This window comes from Alnus glutinosa, chromosome 6, assembly GCF_958979055.1.
Source record: "Alnus glutinosa chromosome 6, dhAlnGlut1.1, whole genome shotgun sequence".
Classification (NCBI taxonomy): Eukaryota; Viridiplantae; Streptophyta; class Magnoliopsida; order Fagales; family Betulaceae; genus Alnus; species Alnus glutinosa.
The window spans coordinates 28,391,448-28,413,550 of NC_084891.1; the positions used below are offsets into that span (position 1 = coordinate 28,391,448).

At 33.7% G+C, this 22,103-nt stretch overlaps 1 protein-coding gene across 2 annotated transcripts; it reads left to right on the forward strand.

The window, feature by feature from the left end:
• Nucleotides 1–9,242: 9,242 nt before the first annotated feature.
• LOC133871042 (probable nucleoredoxin 2) lies at nucleotides 9,243–16,332 on the forward strand. Of its 2 annotated transcripts, none has more exons than XM_062308390.1 (3): nucleotides 9,243–9,707; nucleotides 13,137–13,631; nucleotides 15,327–16,332. In XM_062308390.1, the coding sequence occupies exons 1-3, from the start codon at nucleotides 9,495–9,497 to the stop codon at nucleotides 15,969–15,971; spliced, it is 1,353 nt and encodes a 450-aa protein (XP_062164374.1). In that variant the 5' UTR covers nucleotides 9,243–9,494; the 3' UTR covers nucleotides 15,972–16,332. The 2 variants fall into 2 exon arrangements, with proteins under 2 accessions (XP_062164374.1, XP_062164375.1); XM_062308391.1 differs by having other exon boundaries at nucleotides 9,257–9,707; nucleotides 15,342–16,332.
• The last annotated feature ends 5,771 nt before the right edge of the window (nucleotides 16,333–22,103 follow it).

Genomic DNA, 22,103 nt, shown 5'->3' on the forward strand with positions numbered 1-22,103 from the left:
GGCGTAAAATGATTTCCGGAAAATGATTTCGGTATTTTACGGTGTTTGGTAGGGGCGAAAATAATGGTCAACGAAAATCATTTTCGGTTTGACCGTAAAACTTTCTTTAATTTTTGGAAAACGATTTACGGTTTTTAAAACCGTAAATCGTTTTCCAAAATTATATTCTTCGTCCTTACACGCACGTTTGATATCTGACTGTCCAAATCCTATAATAGTCGGTCGTTCGAAAATAGGCAGCACCGGAATCCGGCATCATCAAGTCACTGGAATAATGCCGGCGTCGGAATCCGACCACCGGAATCCTGCCGGCTGCCGGAATCTGGCCGCCGAAATACCGCCAGCCGCCGGAATCCGGTTGCCGGAACACCGCCGGCCGCCGGAATCTGGCCATGGACAGAAACCTGCCGGACCCCGGCCTGATCTGACCGGATCCGGCCACTGATCCAGCTGGATTTGGCCGAAATGGCCGGGATCCGGCCGGATCTGACCGGATCCGGCCACTGACCCCGCCGGATCCGGCTACTGATCCGGCCGGATCTGGCCCAAATGGCCGGAATCCGGCGGGATCTGACCGGATCCGGCCACTGATCCTGCCGAGATCCGGCCAAAATGACCGGATCAGGCCGGATCTGACCGGGCCAGGAGGTGTCCTGCCGGAATCTGGCAATTTTGGCCGGATTCGGCCAAACATATTCGCCGGATTCCGGCGACGGCGACCGGTCGTCGCCGGATTCCGGCGACAGTTGCATTTTCACTTTTCGTAATTTTTTCGTGCGAACCAAACGCCGAAAAATATTTTCGAGAAAATAATTTCTTTTGAAATTGATTTCGTCGAAAATATTTTACGACGGAAACCATTTTACGTCGAAACAAACGGAGCATTAGAAGTAAATAAAATCATTTATTAATGATTTATTATTAGAACCCCACCCAAAAAAAAAATGGACAAAGATCATTTTCATTCCGATAGACGTGCTACACACAATTTTCTGAATTTGTTTTTTATTTTTGAACTTTTTAAAATTATTATTATATTTCAAGGCCTCATAAATTTAATGTGATTTTAAAAAATATGAGGATAAGAGAAGGACAATGTGAAAAAAATGAATTATTTCTCTTTCATTCAAAGTGAAATAAAAAATATGAATACATGGTAACATTGTATAAAATGTTATGTCGATTAAAATTGTTAAATGACATGATAACATATGCATTATTTGGTTTTATGTACGCCATTAAATTTATGAAATAAAATACTGACAATGAAATAATATCTCTTCATTTTATTTAAATCAAAGAACATCTCAACATCCTAATCCCACATGAAAATTTTTATTCCACATTTTTATTATAATTTTCTTGCAGGGGACGTGATAGTTATAATTGTAAAATAATTATAAGTGTATCGTTGACAAAGAAGACACTAACTAATTAAATGATGAGTCATATTTTTTACTTAATTATTTAATAAATTATGGACTGGTACTTCAACTTGTAAGAAAAATTACAGTAAAAGCTATAATATTCCCAGTAGTATTCTTCGATTGAATTAGTAATCAGAAACACTCAATCCCACAAACGCATTGGATCAGAATTGACTGCAATTTCTTGATCAGATTATAATATGCTCCTTCAATGAGATTTACTTGTCATGATAGATGTCCGAACAACTCGAGACCTATCGTAATAAATGACCCCATATAACCTTTCTTAATTAACTATAATTTGAATCGTCAACGATTGATTAGTCAGATTAAATTAGTGGACTCCATGAAACCTCTCTCTCTTTCAATGACCAACAATTGAGAAGGACAATTACTGAAAATACGGATACATGCACATCACCTGCCGAGTGAGGGCAGCTAGAAATCTGGTTGTGTAGATAGCACTCACGCGATGCTTGTTATCCTTTTAAGAAGAGTAGAATACTTTTAAGTTTTTCATTAATAATTCTTTTATTCAAACTTATCTATTTTAAAAAGACTCATTGAATACAAATCCGTCATGTATGAACTCATTGAAAGAAAAACAAACAACCCACCGTCTTTTTTAATTTGGACGGTCAAGTTGAAATGTTAACTTTGTTAATTTATCACTTATCTTAAAAGTTTAAATTTATGGAAAGAGTTAAATTTAATTACTTAATCAATACTGTAACACTCCTTATCACGTATGGATTGAAATTGAAATAAATGACGGAGTCAATTTTCGAACTCAATACCTTTAGCTTTAATACCATGTTAGAAAAATGATTTTTGTACATCTTAATGTCTCATAGTTCTCGTGAAAACAGTGTGTGTGTATATATATATATATATATATATATATATTAAATCAACTCTTTTTTATAAGTTTAGGCTTTTGAAATAAATTGTAATTTTACATCAAATCAAAGTAAAGGTTTGATTGTGTTTTCATAATTCATCTCACATTTTAATTAACTATCCAATACTTCATATTTATCTTTTTTTCAAATATATATATATATATATAAGTGTACGCCTAGTTTAGCTTCAAAAAAAAATGTGAAGTTTGGTTGCGTTCTACAATTTTTTTCCAAATGTATTCCTGAACAAGGCATTTTCTGCAATTTTACTTTATATATATTGTTTGACATGTAAAATTGCAGGGCCAAATAAACACTAAATTTATTTGTTTTTTTTTTTTTTTGTTGAAAATGAGATTCGATTCAATTTATATAAATTTGTATGTAACTACGTTTGTCGTGTATCTACAATTTGATTTTATTTTTATCAACGGACCTAAATCCAGTGTGTGTAAATGGCCCTATGGCCATCCAAAATGATCAAATCCCAACTCAGACTTGTCCAAAATTGGTAGTGGGGTCTCTTGGGCTGGGCTTTCCGAAGCATCTCAAGTTCAGTCCACTTGACAAACTGTGACCCCTATATATAAAGAACAGTGCTTCGCACTAGCAAAATTTTCAAATTTCATCCGAAAATTTGGCTTATGGATGGCATTTTTGTAATTACAAAAATGCCATCCATAGGCCAAACTTCCGGATGAAATCCGGAAATTCTGCTTCTCCCAAATATTACCCATATATAAATATAAAATAAGAGAATCAATAAGTGGATTGTCTATAATCGTGACATGTGGCATATTCTCCTCCTCCCATGTGTTGCTACGCATTGCTCAGTGAAACGTTGGTATCAATGTCCCTGTTCAAAAAAAAAAAAAAAAAGAACTTTAAAAAACACACTAGAAGTCTATAACAATACATTGAAGCCAATTTCTCACGCGTCGTGGAGGAAGGTTCCACACCGCCTTCGACTTTTAGATCTTTGTTGTGTTTGTTTTTTTGGGCTTACTTGTTTTACTTTTCTCATGTTCACTCCTGTAATCGAGGTATTTGGGTCCTTGTGATTCAATACACTCTTCAAATCACCTTTAATGGTGACACAGACTTTGTGGCATCCGTGCCACAAGTTAAAGGGCTTGCATCTTCGGAAGTATTGTCTTCACGTACTTTCATTCTTAGCTTTGTTCTTGCGTTGACCAGTCCAATCGTGTTTTATTTTGTATTTTATCTTTTGATGTAATCTGTTTTACATGTATCATAAAAAAAAAAAAAAAAAAAAAAAAAAAAACCTAACAGTCAAGAGCGCGACGCTTCTTCACTTCCGCCTCTACTCTTTAGCCTCATTTATGGCCAGGTACCCGTACTTCGGGTCATAAACTCTATTCCATTATCATTTATTCTCACGGAATTACATCATATTTAAATAGAGGAAATTATACAAAAAGACAAAATTTTCAATTGTTTTAGTAATTTTTCATCTTTTGTTTGCCTTTACTAATCGTCCTCTTTTCCTTCTTCTTGTTATATATAAATATAGACTCCATAATGTTGCGTGAGTTATAGTTAATTTGACATTGTCCTCCATTTTAAAGGTACCATGTATACAATAATAAGAAAACAATCTTTATATTATTGACAATATAATATTTGGTTGCATGTTTTGTGATTTATAAATTGTTAATTATTCATTATTTGATTACGGTGAGTGTGATTAATATAGGTTATCTTGTTTGTAAATATTAAATACAAGTTATAGTAATAATGTGAGTACATTAGTTTGTTCATTGTTTTTGTGAATTCCTATATTATGTAAAAAGTCTCTTGAATTATCGTCTATAAAAATTAAAAAACATGTAATTTATTTTGCTTTCTTACGAAATAACTTACAATATACGTTTATGTATTTTTATTCTTATTTCATAATTTTTATTTTGTTTCTTAAATTAAATGTAGCATTCTAATATAATAACTCAAAATTATTTTTTAAACTACTTTGTACATTATTACTTTTAAAACATAAACACATGATGCAATTTTAATTCGTAAAAAACTGCTCATGACGCAGGTTGTACATTATTGTTAAAGAATGTCTCAAACATTTGTCATTGTAATATTTATTTATTTGTATGTAGTACCCAAGTCAGATTTTTCTGGCTTACTGTGTAGGGTGTTGATGTGTCTCTATTCACTATATTTGCCTTTAGGCCTTTTCAAATTAATGCACGGTAACTCTAGTTATTTTGTTCAAAGAAAAAAAGTAAGAATCTAGCATTTTTAATGACAATGAAGTCCAATTGGTGTAACGAATTTGGTGCTGATTTATATTAGAACACAATTCCATTAAAAATCCCACTTGTCTAAAAAAATTAAGTTTATAGGAAGTGATTAATTTAATCATTTAATTTATTTTATAATATGATTAATTATTATTTTCCTGAACATCTCCTTTCCAAATACACTTGGGTCTCACGGATTTAATGATAGATTTACATATTTAAAAATATCATGTGGATTAGAGGATTAAAGAATGGATGTGGATATTCGGAAATTAGAATATTCGAATTTCACTAAAATTCACATAATAGAGGGTTAGAGGGGTTGCAGGACCGACCTGTTCAAAGTATATGAGCTCCGAATCTTAGATTGCTCAGGATAAATAGACCTTGCAACCTCTTAATAATAATAATAATAAATTTGACGATTTTCATATCTTTTTTAATTATTGTTCTCTTTTAGGACCTCAATTGTTTAGTGAGGTTCAAACTTGAAAGATGTGTTAGTGAGAGCGTGAAGTAGCCCAATGGCTCCCACTTTGAGAAACGGCTTTAAGCAACAAAATTCTTACTGGCTCCCATTTAGTCAATAAAATACTTTTTCTGTCACGGTTGATAAATTTGTCAAATTTAATCTATTAAACTGTAGTCTAATATGATTAATAAAATATATAATTTTCAAGTAAATTATTATATATATATATATATATATATATATATATATATATATATATATATTAATTTAATAAATTGAGTTAAAAAAAAAATTCTTCCAATCTTATATCCTATCTGAAAGATGACATCTATATGCTGAAAAGATTGCTGCCTACCGTTGAAAAATAAATAAAAAAGGACTCATCTGATCTCTCACGTGCATTTTTATTTAATGTAGCCACGTCCCAATTTAATTAACTATCGTATTGAAACTCCTACGTGCGAAAGTCTAGGGAATTATCATTGAAGGAAGCATGTGGAGAGAGATAATTGTAATATATTGAGCTTCCCCAATAATGACCTATCATAACATCATGCACGCTCTAAATATTGATTGGAAGTTTCTTTTAAAGAAGACAAATGCCTTGCTCAAAATTCAAATTTTAATGGTTGCTTTCATATAAAAAAATAATAATAATAATAAAATTATAGTTTCGACTGTTTTGTGGATTTTGCGTTCCGAATAATCGAAATAATGCTACTTATTAAATTATTTATCATATTTATTTTACATGATAATACCATTCAAAAAAAAATATTTTACATGATAATTTTTTTTTAACATGATTAATATAACACGTTAATTGGTGTAAAATAAAAAAAAAATGTCAAAGCCTGACTTTTATTACACCCAATAGGCAATAGCAACACATGGCATGGACCAAACTTTAACCATGAACTTTAGAAAAGAGTGAGATTGGGATGGTTGAGCATCCCCGGAACTACTTTTTTGGCCCATTCATTCCTTTGAATACGCAAAAGTACACACGTGTCACCAAACCACGTACCAAGCACCACGTGTTCACATCTCAACGCACCACCAAATCCTTTTTTAGCTGGCTTTACAGCTCACGGACCGCAATCGATGATTTTAGAAAGAGGGCAGCTTTTGGCTTTCGCTAACTTCAACACGGCAATGCTTGGACACGTGGTTTTGAACCTTGCGCTACTGGCCCTTCTCCTGGGACCCAGTGTTATTGTCCATAATTGACGTTTCGAGTCAATCCAACAACCACATAAGGTACGGAATGTCGTTTTCCGACACGTGTACGCCACAATTTTAAGTTTCGCTAAGCTTCTATATATATATATATATACGGAAAGGTGCCTTACAACAAAATTAAAGAATATCTTTTATAATGTTTTCAAAGTTGTAGTTCGTTTCGGTGTAGAATGATTTTCGTCGTAAAATATTTTTAATGAAATTAATTTTAAAAAAAATATTTTTTTAAAAAATATTTTTTGATATTTGATTCGCACGAAAAAATTACGAAAATTAAAAATACAGTTGTCGTTGAAATCTGGAAACAGCGACCGGTCATTGCTGGATTCCGACAGGACTCCTCTAGATCCCGGCCATTTTGGCAAGATCCGGCCGGATCAATGGCCGGATCCGATCAGATCAGGCCGGATCCCGGCCAATTTGGCCAAATCCGACCGGATCCGATCAGATCAGGCTGGATCCGGCCAATTTCTGACCATGGCCGGATTCCGGCCATATTCTATCAGAATCTGGTCCGCCGGCATCCAATGACGGTGGCCGGATGTCGTCGGATTCCGGCGCTGGCATTATTCCGGTGCCTGGATGATGCCAGATTCCCGTGCCACCTAGTTTCGGACGACCGACTATTATCGAATTTGGGCAATCAGATATCAAACATGCGGGCAATGACAAAGAATATAATTTCGGAAAACGATTTACGGTTTTTAAAATCGTAAATCGTTTTTTAAAAATTAAAGAAGCTTTTATAGTCAAACCGAAAATGATTTCCGTTGACCATTATTTTCTCCCCTACCAAACACTGTAAAATATCGAAATCATTTTACAGCAAAACAAACGGAGCATTAGTTTAATTTATTCGAAATCATACAACATAATAAGTATAACATCTACATGCGGTACATAAAATCTTAATGAAACAAACATTCTTTAAAATATATTTAAATTAGTGTGAGTTTTTGTTTTATAAAATATATTTTTTTTCCCTGACAAAACTCGAAAGAAAAATACATTTGTTTTTTTTTTTCTTTTTTCTTTTTTAATGATGACTGTTAACAATTTGAAAAAAAATTCTAAACCATCCTGCGATCTTCTAATAATATTGTAATCTGATGATATATATATATTTTTTTTTATTCAATAACGAAGCTTAAGGTTCCATCCACCGTAGATATTAATACATTAAAATTATAGAAAGAAAAAAAAAAAAAAAAAACCCTCTAATCCAACCTATTATTTTAATGTTTGTGTTTTTCTAATGGTCATATTTTTAAATATTTATTTTATTCTAACAGTTATATTTTTAAAAATTTATCTTTTTCTAATTTTAGTGTAAACATATTTTTTCCATATTAACTAAACAATTAAAATTATTTTTGATATTATTTACAGTATTTAGACCAAATAATAAAAAATCAGTTATTTTCTCTAATAATATTTTGGTTTAATTTTTTTTTTAAAAAATAAAAAATAAAACGCAACCTAAATCCACATTGAAAATGTTAGGACGAGATATTAGAGAGGTTTCCTGTTTTAACGAAAAATAACTTGCGAAAAGAAAAATGATTGCAATTTTACATAAGATTTCTGCTCTATAATAATAAATAAAGAGGGCCAGACAGAAGACTTAGAGTAATAAAGATGTTTAGCACGTGTTAAAAGCCATAGAAACCGATGGGATCGATGACACATACAGACTGACATCACCCTGCCTCACATTCAACTCTCAAATGCTTGTTGATATCACAAGTTTCATCATCATTCAATTTTAGTCTGCCTCTCCCTGATGAATTATTTTGATTTCTAGCAATATAATGATGATGCGAAATTGAGTTAATCATGATCAGTAATAAGATAATACAAATACATAATAAATGACTTATTTATTTTATTTTTTCACAGTGAATGTTGCTCCAAAAAAGGATGAGAGAGAAAATCAGTGAACTCAAATATATATATATATAAAACAAAATTACTTCATTTTGTGTCATATACTGAATGATCATATCTGTTGCAACTCTGTCTTGTGGCATCACCTTTCATGTCACTAAAAATACTATTACATCTAATATTTAATAGTGGTTAATCTAAAATTTAATACTGATTTTTAGTGCGTGCAACGACAAGAAATGTGCACGCGAGATTGTAGAGTGGAACTATATGTATAATCATTTCTTTTTTATTACTATTATTTTGTACCGTTAACGTAACATGAACTGAATGAAAATAAAAAGTTCATATTTTTGTAGATAGTCATTCAATTCTCGCCACATCTGTACGAAGAAAGTGTCATAAAATAAGTGTGAAGAATAAATTATAGATTTATTCATTATTTTTTTTAAGCCTTTATTGATGGAATAATACTATTATTTATAATCATTTATTACACTTATAGTATCCTGGTTGACATAACATATTTTAAATGAAATAATGTTATTTATTAAACTCTTATTGTTATTATTCTACCACCAAAATGCAATACAATTTTTAAAATCATAATTAAATCCCAGTTAAGTTTTGATTTTAATGATAATTTTAAAATGTACAATCACAATTAACTTCTTATTCAAGATTCACTTAAAAAAAAAAAAAGAAAAAAAAAAAGCCACTTAAACACAAGCATCTGTACAAAAAGACCGTCATGGGTAACATTACTGTTATTGATGCGGTTGGATCTGTCATTTTTTTTTTTTTTTTTTTGAGATATGTGCCTCGTACGCGAGGGCCTCACATTTTCCAGGAAAAAGGAATGATAGAAAACAAAAGAAAGGGAGCAAGAGACAGGTGTCCTCCCCTCTACTTGTTAGCCTTTCCCAACATCAATTCAAAGTCTTTAATGTTGCCATTTTATCCCAGACATAGCGCAATTTTGGTGTGTTCATTTCGACGTCCAAGTAAATATTGCAGAGACAGAATCACCCACCATCCACGTGGTGTCTTTTTGGCATATTGGGGCTGACCTTGGAAAACGGGTCAACTGTGTTTGATCTGTGCGGTGGTGATTAGTGCAGCATTATCTTCCCACATAGACTAACAAGCAGCTAATAATACTTGTGTTGGAAGGAGCTCGTGTGAATGCTACGTGTTGGCGTTGGGGGCGTTGATGTATCGAGAGGGGGTGCATATAGGATTCAATGATGTGGAAAGAATAGGGTTCCTGCGAATATAAAGGATTGGAAGGATGATAGAGGCTGGTGTTTTCGTTTTGAAAGAGAGGGAGAGGGGGAGGAGAGAGACAGAGAGAGAGTTAGTGAGAGAGAGTGATGAAGAGATGAAGGATGATTTTCAAGCCCTACCACTCAACGGTGAGTCTCAGCAGCTCTCAAGCTCCAGATTCTCATCTCTTTTGGCGTCCAAAGATCGTGATTATCTCCTTTCTTCGACCGGAGCTCAGGTTCTCTCTCCCCCCCTCTCTCTCTCTCTCTCTCTCCATGGATGTTTTATATGGGTGATCAGATGAAGCATATCCTCACTTTTGGCCTCTATATATACCTCAGTAAATAATCTTTCATTCACCCAAAAAGAAAAAGGAAGAGAGATAGAAAGAAGACGAAATGGAGAGCGAACTTAATTGCTCCGTTTCTTAATGAAAAAGTGTTCTAATGTCACGCTTTGTGTTTTAGGTTGATTGTTCATGTTTTTGTTTTAAAAATAGAAAGAGAACAAGGAATTACGCTTCTTTTTTCTTTTTTTTTTGAGTTTTAGGATTTTTTAGGCTGAAAGTTACTTCATAATCCTATATATATATATATGCTTTTCTTAATTATTATTTTTTAATTTTCGAATTCAAGTTAATAGAAAGAATATATATATATATATATATATATATATAGTGAATAAACTTGTTTTAATCTTTAAAAATTGTTGGTAGTGTTCTATATTTCCATAAGGAACTTCCAGAACCATTGAATATTTCAGAAATTAAAAAATTTTGTTGAGATCTCACTGGCTGTCTTTTTTTTCTTTTTTTTTTGATTTTGTATATCCTGATAATGTTATGACAGATTTTCAGACGGGTTTGTCGGCCGGGTAGCTAGATTATGTAGCGGGTGTTTCATATATATTGCGGAATAAAACTTGAAAGAGCCGTATATATTAAATCCTCGAGTTAAGCAATCTCGAGTGTTTTTCTTGTTGTTTTATTGGGTTTAAAATGGCAATAAATAGCTGAGAAGTGAGAATGGAACATTAATCCTCCGTGTGTTTGAAAAAATGTTAATCATATCCTCGTTATCATTATGAAAAGACTAATAAAAAGCAATTATAATTTTCGAGAATTACTTATAAAATTTTATTTATAAAATTCGATTTAATAAGAAACGGGAGTGTTACAATATTTGCTCATCATCTTTTTTTTTTTTTTTTTTTAATTAATTAAGCAGCAAGCAAAAGCTCTATTTATGGATATTTATGTAGAAGCTAGGGTTAATTACTTGTCTAAAGATAGAATAAGCTACCAAACTGCAACAAAGTTTTGCCATCTGATCTATAAATGTGGGCACATTTTGCCTTTGTTGGATTGGATCAAATTTCTCCACCCCTCTACAAGCTAGAGATATTTTCTGGTTGCTGCAGTCTCAATGTTTGTGCCCAAAAAGAAAAGAAACAATTACTGAAAAGGCATTAATTGAGTTGTACGTTATTTGTACATAAGAATCATAAGAAATGCTTGACTTCATTTTAATTTTAGTTTTTTTTTTTTTTTTTTTAATTTTTTTTTTGAGATTCTTCTGTATTAAAATGATATTTTATTTTGAGTAATGATTCACTATTACTTAAATATACAACTTTTCATTATCTTGCCTATGTGACAAGGTGGTCCCTCATCTTAATTTATTTTTAAAAAATAAAAAATTTCAAAGAGTAGTGAGGGACCATCTTATATGACAATGTGGTGAAAAATTGTATCTTTAGGTGGTAGTGAATCATTATTTTTTTATTTTTAATAAAAAAAATACTGTTTAATTTTTTTGTTTTATTAGAAAATAGAAAATGTCTTGTCAAGCATAAAAAGATATAAAACAAACACTAAAATAAGCTTTAACATTTTTCAAGAATCATAGGAAATCTTCTTGGTTACTAGCATTATTTGGTTATTAAACATATGGATATTGATTATGCAGGACTCAAAATCTTAAATGATTCCGCCTTATATAAGTTAGCAAACAGTTAAAAAAACTCATTTTCAAGGTCATGTTTGCTTGTATTTTTGTTTTAAGCTCTCAAGAAAAATAAATAAATTAACTCAAAACATAACATATAAAACACTTGATATGCTTGTGTAATGTTCTTTGGAGGTTTTAGAAAAAGAAAAAATGTGTGTAGATGTGACGTAAAAGTAAAAATTATTTTTATGTTTTTAAGAATGTTATGTGTGGTTTGTTAATATTTTTGTTTTAAAAGAAAAAAAGCTAACTAAATTTTTAACAAACATAATTATAATTTTTATTTTGATGCTACATCAAAATATTTTTTCTAACCAAAAAAGAAAGAAAGTATATATATAGTGAGGGGGTGGTTCTTTACTCTAATGCTCAGCTAACAAAATAAAAAAAAAAAAAAAGAAAAAAAAAAGGGGGGGAAAAGGTAGGGGACAAGTCTTTTTCAAATTGGGTTGAAATTTTCTATGTCCAATTTGAAATTTTTTGTTAATTGTTACATGTTTTTAGTTTAAATAATGTTCACATATTATTTTAAAAAATATTGTATTACTTATATATTAAGAAACATATAGCGTCAAAAAAAAGAAAAAAAGAAAACATATGACATATTTGTAAACTGAATTCTTCTTAAAAAAGAAAAAAGAAAAAAGAAAAAAGAAAGAAATGTTACACTTTTTGTTTTATATATATATATATATATATATATATTAAATTTGGTCTTTAAATAATGTGACATAATTTTATATAATTTATAGTAAACGTGTGACCAACTCAAATTTGGGGAGAAATGCATAATATGAGGAGGTACGTACGTCAAATTTGCTGTTCTAATCAATGATGGCTTCCCCACGCTGTTGCGAGTCTTGGACAGCTAAGCAGAAAGCACGTGTGACCTATTTATCCACTTTAGCCTCACACTAACGCTACTAGTAGAATCCGCGTGGCCCATTGTAAATAATATACGTGTCATTTGGTAGGGGATCGTTTTCAAAAAATTTGGGCTTCTAGATCTAACCTTTAACCTTCTGAGGTAGTGGATTCTGTGCTGTCTATTGTATAACTACTATTCATTCCGAAACTTTTTCCTGGTCGGCATCATTAATCAGGGTTGTCCGTACGTCGATTTTAGATAATATCACCATATGACTCTCATTGTTAATTGTTTTTGTATTTTTAGAAGCTTTATATTTCGATCGATTGTTAATATTTTTGTTTTAAAAAGACAAAAAAAAAAAAAAAAAAAAATTTACCATTTTTTCACTTTTGATGCTCATTGTTAGATATGGGCCAAGTAAAAGTAATGTAAATAATTATAAGATTTTCTTTAATTATTCATTCTAAAATATAATAAATTTGAGAGGATAAATATTACCACAAAATTAGGTTAGAGAAATTTTTCCTAACTCATTCTATTATATTGACATCTACCCTTATAGCGAATTAGAAAATATTGACTCAACCAAAGAATGAATATATTTGCATATGAAGCTCATTATTGATATTAATTCTCTTCAAAATCTGGAATTATGAACATAGAGTATACATGAACCGTTAGATGTGGAAATTTTTTTCTCATCATTTCATATATTATTAATTAAATAACTAAATATACTTATTTTTATAGGGCTCTTAGCTGATACTGGTTTTCTCTGTGGCTGCAGGTGAAACTATGTGATCTTGAGGGGAAGATAATAGGCCTCTACTTCTCGGCGAACTGGTATCCGCCATGCCAGAACTTCACTCAAGCTCTGGTTGCTTTCTACGAGCAACTAAAGAGCAATGGGTGTAATTTTGAAATCGTGTATGTGTCCTCCGATGAAGACTCGGATGCTTTCAACAGCTACCATGCATACATGCCATGGCTGGCGATTCCATTTTCTGATCTGGAGACCAAGAAAGCATTGAACCAGAAATTCGATGTCGAGGGTATTCCTTGCTTGGTGATTCTCCAACCAAATGATAACAAAGACGACGCAACCTTGCGTGATGGGGTGGAACTCATTTATCGGTACGGGGTCCGAGCCTTCCCGTTTACAAAAGAGAGGTTGCAGAGATTGCAGGAGGAAGAGAGGGAGAAGCATGAGAACCAGACCCTAACCAGTTTACTAACAAACCACGATAAAGACCGTCTTTTGGGTCATCCCAGGCCTAAACAGGTCAGTCACTGCATCACCTAATTGAAATTAGACACTCAATCTCATCTCAGGCGGCTCAATTTTCACGTTTAGCTCGTCACTGCCCAGATAAAGAACCATAGAATATTAGTCTTGAGGGGAAAAATACATTGACCTTTCTAATTATATACTCCCACTTTCACACTCTTTTAAGTGCATGTTGGCAGTCAAAATTACCATTAGATTCATAACTTAATGGTAATTTTTACTGACAAAAATGTGTAATTGAGAGTGTGGTAGCGAGAGTGTGGTAGGCTGGTAGCCCTTCTCTTTCTAATGTTTCTTTCAACTTTTAATTTGTGCAACTTCTCCTTCCGCTACTTGTGCAATATCCCTGATGTTTAACGTAAAGGGTATATATATATCCCTGATAAAAAGACAAAATTTCAGGAAAATGTTTTTTTTGTTTAAAAAAAAAAAAATTAATTACAAATTTCTTGATAATTAGGGGAAAATATTTTTCCCCTCATCTTCGAGAAGACAACTTCTTCACGATATGAGATTTGAATGACGTGGTATATGCTTCACAAACACACATCGAATGGTATATGTGATTTAAAGATTGGATAACGCCCAGAGTGATGGAGACTTGAAAACTTATCGATCGTATCTAACACGTGAGGCTTTTTTTTTTTATTTATTTTTATTTATTTATTTTTATTTATTTTTTTAAGTTCGAGAAGATGCCACCCAACACGTGTCGTGTGTTCCTCAATCCCCTCCATACCTCGTTTCTGTCCTCATGTGCTCCTGGCCTCTTTCCTTCCCTTATCCATCCACGTTGCCCACTCGAAACGACGACATGCACTGATGCCTTTTGATATATCGCAAACGAAGGTAAAAGAAGGTCCCCTCACAAGTCGACCATCTAAAGATAGATGAATGATGACGCTGGATAGCCAAAGAAAGAGGAACCCAATTAGAAGCAGCATTTTCTTATTAGGGTCAAGAGAACATAACCTCTGTAAAAGCTGAAATGTCAACATTTTTTATGCTATTAATGTTGCCTTCTATTACAAAGGTTTCAAGATCTAGAAAGGAAAATTAGAAATTAAATGAGAAAAGATATACTGATAATGCATGGCAGGTCAAATCTAAATTTGGAAGAGAAATATTGTTAGAAAAATGATTCAGATGATCGAGTGATTTTGGTTGGTTCGAACGGGGAGTTCATTAACGGGTGGTTATGTCGAGACTTCCAAACTTGTCGGTTAGGACTCCATTCGGACGAGAGTCCGTCCAATTGTGTGGTTCTGTGTTGCATCAGTCTCTCACGTTTGGAAAGAACTCGTCCTTAATTATGATCGGTTGATGCCTCCGTCAGCGAATGGTACTCGAAGATATCCGCAACATTGAACGTGGGGAAATTGTCGTTGATTTTCTCAACCACTCGATAGGTACGGTCCGTACTTCTTATTCTGTAGCTTGTTGTAAGTGCCCGTTGGCATCCGCCCTTTTGGCAGGTAAACCATCACCAAATCTCCTCCTTGAAAGGATTTTACTCGCTGCCTTTATATATATATATACATCTATACATGCTTACATTGTTAGAGCTACTCACCAATGGCATGTTGGAGATGCTTCTATTTATGCTTGCATTTTTTTTTTTTGATGAATATGCTTGCATTATCAAAGAGTCAAATATGAGCATGCATGGCGGCTCATGGATGTTTCTAGATCTCTCTTATGCAGGTACCCGTTGCTTCATTGATAGGTAAAACAGTCGGACTCTATTTCGCAGCCCAATGGTGCGATCCATGTGCTACATTCGCTCCCAAGCTGATCTCCGTCTACCAAAAGATTAACCAAATGCTGGTAGACAAAGGAGACGAGGGGTTCGAGATAGTGTTCGTGTCGAGCGATCGCGACCAAGATTCATTCGACTCCTACTTCGATACCATGCCTTGGCTGACTCTGCCCTTTGGAGACCCAACTGTGAAGGACCTTGCTAAGCATTTTGACGTGAATGCAATTCCTTGCTTGGTGATTTTAGGCCCTGATGGTAAAACTGTGACAAGACATGGCAGAAACCTGATAAACTTGTACAAAGAAAATGCGTACCCTTTCACCGACGCCAAAGTGGAGTTGCTGGAGAAACAGATGGACGAAGAGGCTAAGAGCCTTCCAAGACACGTGTGCCACGCTGGGCATCGCCACGAGCTCACTTTGGTCTCTGAAGGCAATGGAGGAGGGCCTTTTATATGCTGCGATTGTGACGAGCAAGGATCTGGTTGGGCTTACCAGTGTCTGGAATGTGGGTACGAGGTGCACCCTAAGTGTGTCCCTGTCGCAGTTGATCGTGCCTCTTCGGACAATAGTTGATTGGCAGTGCAGCTTCTTGTGTTGATGCTAACTACTACTATGCTACGTGTGTTTGGGCCTTGAAATTTGGAATATGTGCTTCTGTTTGCTGATTTAGATTTCGGATTGGCTTTTGTTTGGATCATCATCTGTAACTAATATGAGTTTCAGCATCAACATGGGTCTTTTATTGTTGTTATCTATCAACAGACTGTAAAATTAATTTACCCGCAGCGGAAGAAATGTGCTTGAAGCCGGTAAAAGTTCTTCCAAATTATCCAAAATCTAGGATTATGATCATATTTTCTTTGGTGGCAGTTTGTAATTATTATGGAATACACGTAGATTAAAATATGGATCACGATCCTCTCTGTTTTTGCCATTCATATTCTGTTTTATTGCATTTTAAAGTGTTGAATGAATGATATTACTTCGTTTAAAAATAATGTAATAATATTTACTAAACGACGGTATATAGATAGTATTAAGTAGGGGTGTGCATGAGGCAGGACGGGGCAGATTTTCGCCATTTTTCCCCCCGCTCCGCACCCCTGCGGGTTGAGGATTTTCCACCCGCAAACCGCACAAAAATTGGAAAATCCGTGTGGTGCGGGGTTATGCGGGGCGGGGGGTGCGAGTTGAGCGGGGCGGGGCGGGTTTTCGTGTGAAATCCTCTGAGCATCTCAGATTCTCAGCAACCAAACTGTTGGACCAAAAAGGGTGCAAACCCAAGTGTAGGTTTTCGCAAGTAATAATTCTCGGTAAGTACGAGGTCGATCCACAGGGAATGGTAGATACTAAATAAAATTCCTATTATTGTGCAAAAAAAGTAAATTAAATGGATTTTTCCACTAAAAAGTGGAGCAATGGATAGATGATAAACTAAACTAAATTAATAAATAGAAAAGTTAAAAGAAAACACTAAGGCTTCAGGGATCCACCTAGCAATTTATTACATATTCTTGAGACATAATATAAAATAGATCAAACATGGGTTGATTGAGAACTTGATTTCATAAACATGACACAATAAATTAAGCATTCAAAATACTTTCGAAACATAACAGATCAAACAAAGTAAGCATTTGATATAAACAAAAATCATAATGAATCAAAATAAAGTTGTATCATAAAATTACTCTCAAATAAAAAATCAACCCCAAATTTAATCAATAATATAAGAGTATCAAGAATACATAAAAAAAACTAGGCTTCACCCCTAGCCTTAGCTAGAGATTTAGCCACTCAAACAATAAAACCGGTTTGGAGCTTCCATAACTGTCCTTGCTTCTTCCTTCTTCCTCCGGGGCTCCCTTTTCTTAAGACCAAAACATGGTATTTATAGTGCTTCCGAGGTCTTTTTGGGTTTTTCTTGGTGGTCGAGCTAAGGAAAGAATCACATCTTGCATTAATTGCATAGCAGCCCGAGGATGGAAATAAATCAGATCTTGAATATGTGTGACTTGGTAAAAATCATGGAAAGAAATCATGTAAAGTCATTCTGATTTGTGCTCGACACGTCCATCACCAAGTATATATGGAAAGAAAATCAACTGTGTATGGATGGAATTTGCTTTGGAAGAAAATCAGCTTGATGCGGTCCCCTCGTCATAACACATCCTTTGAAATTCCAAATCAAGTAGGAAACAGACTCCAAATCCGCACAGATTAGCGTTCTGTTATTGCGGGGCAATTTGGGCATAGTAAAAGTCCGAAATAGGAAAAACCTATTTCAGACTTATTTGTTGAATTTTTCATTAGCTTTCCAACGCCACCAAAATCAACGCAATCAGATTTTTGAGCCGAAAGTTATGATGAAAATAAGATGACGAGCTCAATTTGGATTCTTTCCCTAAATAAAGGATTTGCCACTTTGTTGAAATCTTGGAATTTGGACGATTTTCTTCCACAACCTTTTTGCCAATAACGTGTAGAGTAGCTGCCTCAATCTTATTTTCCAGCTTGTTTGTCAATTCCACCAAGTGGTCCAGCCGCTTGAAAGCAACAACAATTCCTACAAAAAGAAATACAATTCATTGCATTGATATCAATTTAAGCTCAAATTTAATAATTAAACATTATTCCACAATTAAGTATTAAATGCAATAATTATGACAAAACATAGTATGAGAATGCTTATTTTAATAGAGAAAATATGCATTTTTGAGCACTTATCACAAACAGCAAACACAATACACATGTAGAAATCAAAAATAAAAACTGAAAAAGAAGCCACTAATACTAAGGTTTGAAAACAAGGGTTTCGATCTTGGACTGGAGCTGGTCCAGTTCGATCTTCAACGCAGACGACAGCCACGCGGCAGCCCACACCTATCAACCTCTGAGCTCTCCATGGTCGCCGACTCACTGTTCCGCAAGCCCTAGAAGGCTAGAAGAACCGAAAAAAGACAAAGAAGAAGTGGAGGAGTGAATGAATGCGAGAAAGACGAAGAGGAGTTTGTACTCTATAGAGAGATCAGAGATGGAAGAAGAAGAAGAAGATTCTAGATTAGGGGCAAAGTGTTGCGATTTTACGTTTTTAGGCTAAACGCACCGTATGAGTGATTTATCAAACAAAACGCACCGTTTGGAGAGTGACTAACAGCTGTAAGACACTTTGAAAAAAAATTTCGTCTTCATCCTCCACGTGGCTTCTAGCTTCTTCCAGCCTTCCCCCATTTACTATTTTACCCTTTAGGCCTTCATTTAACGATTCGTCTCTTTCTTTTCCTTTTTCTGCGTCGTCTTCATTGCAACCCTAATTTCAGCCGCCGTCTTACATATCCCAGCCACTGTCTCAATGTATCTCAGTCGCTATCCTCCTCCAGTCCTGCTCAAATTCAAAGAATCCAAGGCTAGTAGTCCTAACGAAGATGAAGAAATGGTGACTCGTTTCATTTGAAGTGAGGTGTGTGTCGCATGACTCGTGAGGGACAGCCAAGGTCGCCGGACATGGAAGTTAGGGTTTTCTATTTTTAGGTGTTTTAGGTTGGTGCGGTGCGGTGCGGTGCGGGGATCCGGTGTTGAAAAAATCCTAAACCCGCGCCCCGCCCCGCCCCGCACGGTTTGGCAAAAATCCAAACCGTGCCCGCAAATATCAAGTTAAAAACCAATAAGGACGGGGCGGGGCGGGGCGGTTCATGCGGGGCGGTGCGGTTTTGCACGGTTTTTGCCCACCCCTAGTATTAAGGTGTACAAACAAGACAGTTATTATCCGAAAATAACCTGAAACTCCTAATAACTATCAACAATTTCCAACTAAAAAAATCAAGAAATCAAAAAATTAAAAATAACTGCAATCAAATAACTATTGAGGAAATTTTTTTTTTTTTTTTATATATATATATATATATATATATTACCAACACGGAAAGGACGGTAAGCTACCAGCCTAACAATAAGAGCTATCTCTAGACCCAGCTCTGCTCCTAGAAGCAAAGAAAAAGAGAGCTACATCCCTATAGACAGGTCCTTGGGGAAATATGAATTAGTGGATATATATATACAAGAACGACCCATTTTCTTACACAAGCATTTCTGTGACTCGTGGCTCGATCTCCTCTAATTCTCTTAATAGTGTTATATCGTTCTATCTTTCTCCAGTAAGCTTACAAAGTCAGAATTCTAAGTTGCAATGATGGAGATGGAGTACTGTTATCAGCAGATAGAATTTTGACAGGGTGCTGAGCATTGTTCATTGTGCTAGTTCCGCTACTCCAGTTCTAGTCTATATACGTACTGAACCACTCTCATGGATAAACTCTCAATTTTTTTTTTTTTTATGAGTTTTGACCCAACCACTCTCAAAGGCCAAAACCCTTAACCATTTTATTTATTTTTTATTTTTTTGCCATGGGATGGCCGGCCACCCCCATGGTGGCCAAGGGGTGGCTCAGCCACCCTATGTCTTTTTTTTCTTTTTTTCTTTTTTCCTTTTTTTAAAGTTTTGTAATATTTTTTATTTTTTAATTAATTTTTAAAGATTTTCTATTTTCTATGTTTTTTATACTAAAACACGTGTCAACCCTCAGGGGTTGACACCTGGCTGACCGTTAGTTTTTGAATGGAAAACTTGACTAAGGTACTAATTTTGTATTTTACCAAAACTGAAGTACCATCTGTGATATGAATTGAAACTCAAGTACTAAAAACTAAAGTTTCCAAAACTCATAGACCAGAAGTGTAATGACCCCGACCCCTTTCGAGGGTAGAATAGTCTTTACCACCTATGAGAATGGATAACTAGACGGGAATAATAAACGCATGATTTTTACATATGAAATTTTTTTTTATTCATTGTTGTTAAATAACCGTTTCTATATTTTATTAAAACACCTGTTGTTAAATTTAATAAATTTATATCAATTTAAGTTCCACTTTTATATTATATATTTATATTAAAATATAACGACCAAATATTTTTATTCAATTTTATTATCATTAAAAATATATGTTTTAGTACATAAAACCCTAGCAACCAAAGATTGAAACCCTACTCCTATAAATGAATCTTTTAGCTATTACTCTCTCCTCTCATCACAAAAAAAAAAAAAAAAAAGTTTTCAAGCATTCTCTCCCTCGTGTTGTACGTACAAGGATTTTCAGTTTCCTTCACTCCTACCTGCAGGTATATATATTTTTTTTTTCATATTTCTATTCTTTTCTTTTTTGCTGTACCAACGTAACGTACGTCTTTCTCCCTTATTTTTTTTTTCTTTTCTCTTCTTTCTTTTATTTGATGACTACCGTGGCATGCAGCCGTGATGTTTTTGTGACATGTACATAACAGAACATAACAGAATAATGGATTGTTAATTTTGGAATTAGTAAAAAGTGATGATGTGATGTATATAAAAAAAATGTATAGAAAAGTGAAAAAGTTTTGGATTGTTGTGAATTTTTTTATTTGAATAGTAATAAAAAATTATTAATGTGATATAAAAAGTGAAAAAAGTGGGAATGTTTTGATGTTGATTGGTATTAAAATATATGAAAAAGGTGAAAAAAGAAATGCATGAACAGTAACCCATTATTCTGTAATGTATTGTCCCTTGGCAAACAAGGCCATTAATGTCTTCTCAGTTTAGTGCAATCATCGCAGGTCTCTAGGACTAGCTAGATTTTCTTTTTCTTTTTCTTTTCTTTTTTTCTTTTTGTAGCTTTGTTGTTGACTAATCTTTTATAGCCTTGTTGTCTTGTTTTTCTATTTGTTAGAGCACTAGTAGCAGTTACCCTATATTGTTCCCTTCCCTATATTTAGGAAAAATTTCATGAAAAACATAAAAAAAACCTCCCACAGCAGATGCCTTATATTTAGATGAGGGGGTTGAGAATGAATAGTGATTCACAATGTATACATGTCTGCTATTCATTCCCTATGTATTATTTTAATATAAAAGAAATATAATTAATTGATATAGGAAAGAGAGAAAAAGTAGGAAAGAGAGAAAGTAAATAAAATAAGAGTAAAAAAATAATATTTAATTAATATAAGGAAAAATAAGGGAATCTATTGTGAGCTATTTTTTATAGGGAAGCAAAAAATAGTTTTGCTCCCTAAATATAAGAAAAATGATTGGAAATCTGCTGCTAGTGCTCTTACACAGCCAAGACTTTTGTCCCACTTGCATGTTGTTCTTTTCATGCTCTTTTTCTAATACCAACGTCATCCTCCTATTTCCTCCAATTCTCTTACAGAAATTCTGTAGTACCACATGCCAAACTTGCAATTTCTTTTAATATCATTATTTTTATTCCATCAAGAAACTTCACGCCGAGTGCTTCTCTCGGTTTCTTAATTTTTTTTTTTCTTTCCTAGCAATAAAATCACAGGAAGCATAGCAGACTAGCTTTACTGTTTATTCTTTTTATTTTATTTTAGTATGTTATTTTATTTATTGATTTATTTATTTTGTTCTCTTAAATCTTTTCCACAAAGAAGCAAAACTGTTTTAGTTCAATTGTTTCAAACCTTCTTGTAAATTTCTTAAAAAGCAATCATGAATCATTTTTATAAACCATTTTTATTAAAAGTATAGTTCGTAATATCGGAATTTATTAAACTTTATTATTATAAAATAAAATATTTTTGATAACAAATATCTTTATTAAGTCGTATTTCTAATGTCAATAAAATAAAACGCATTGTTACCT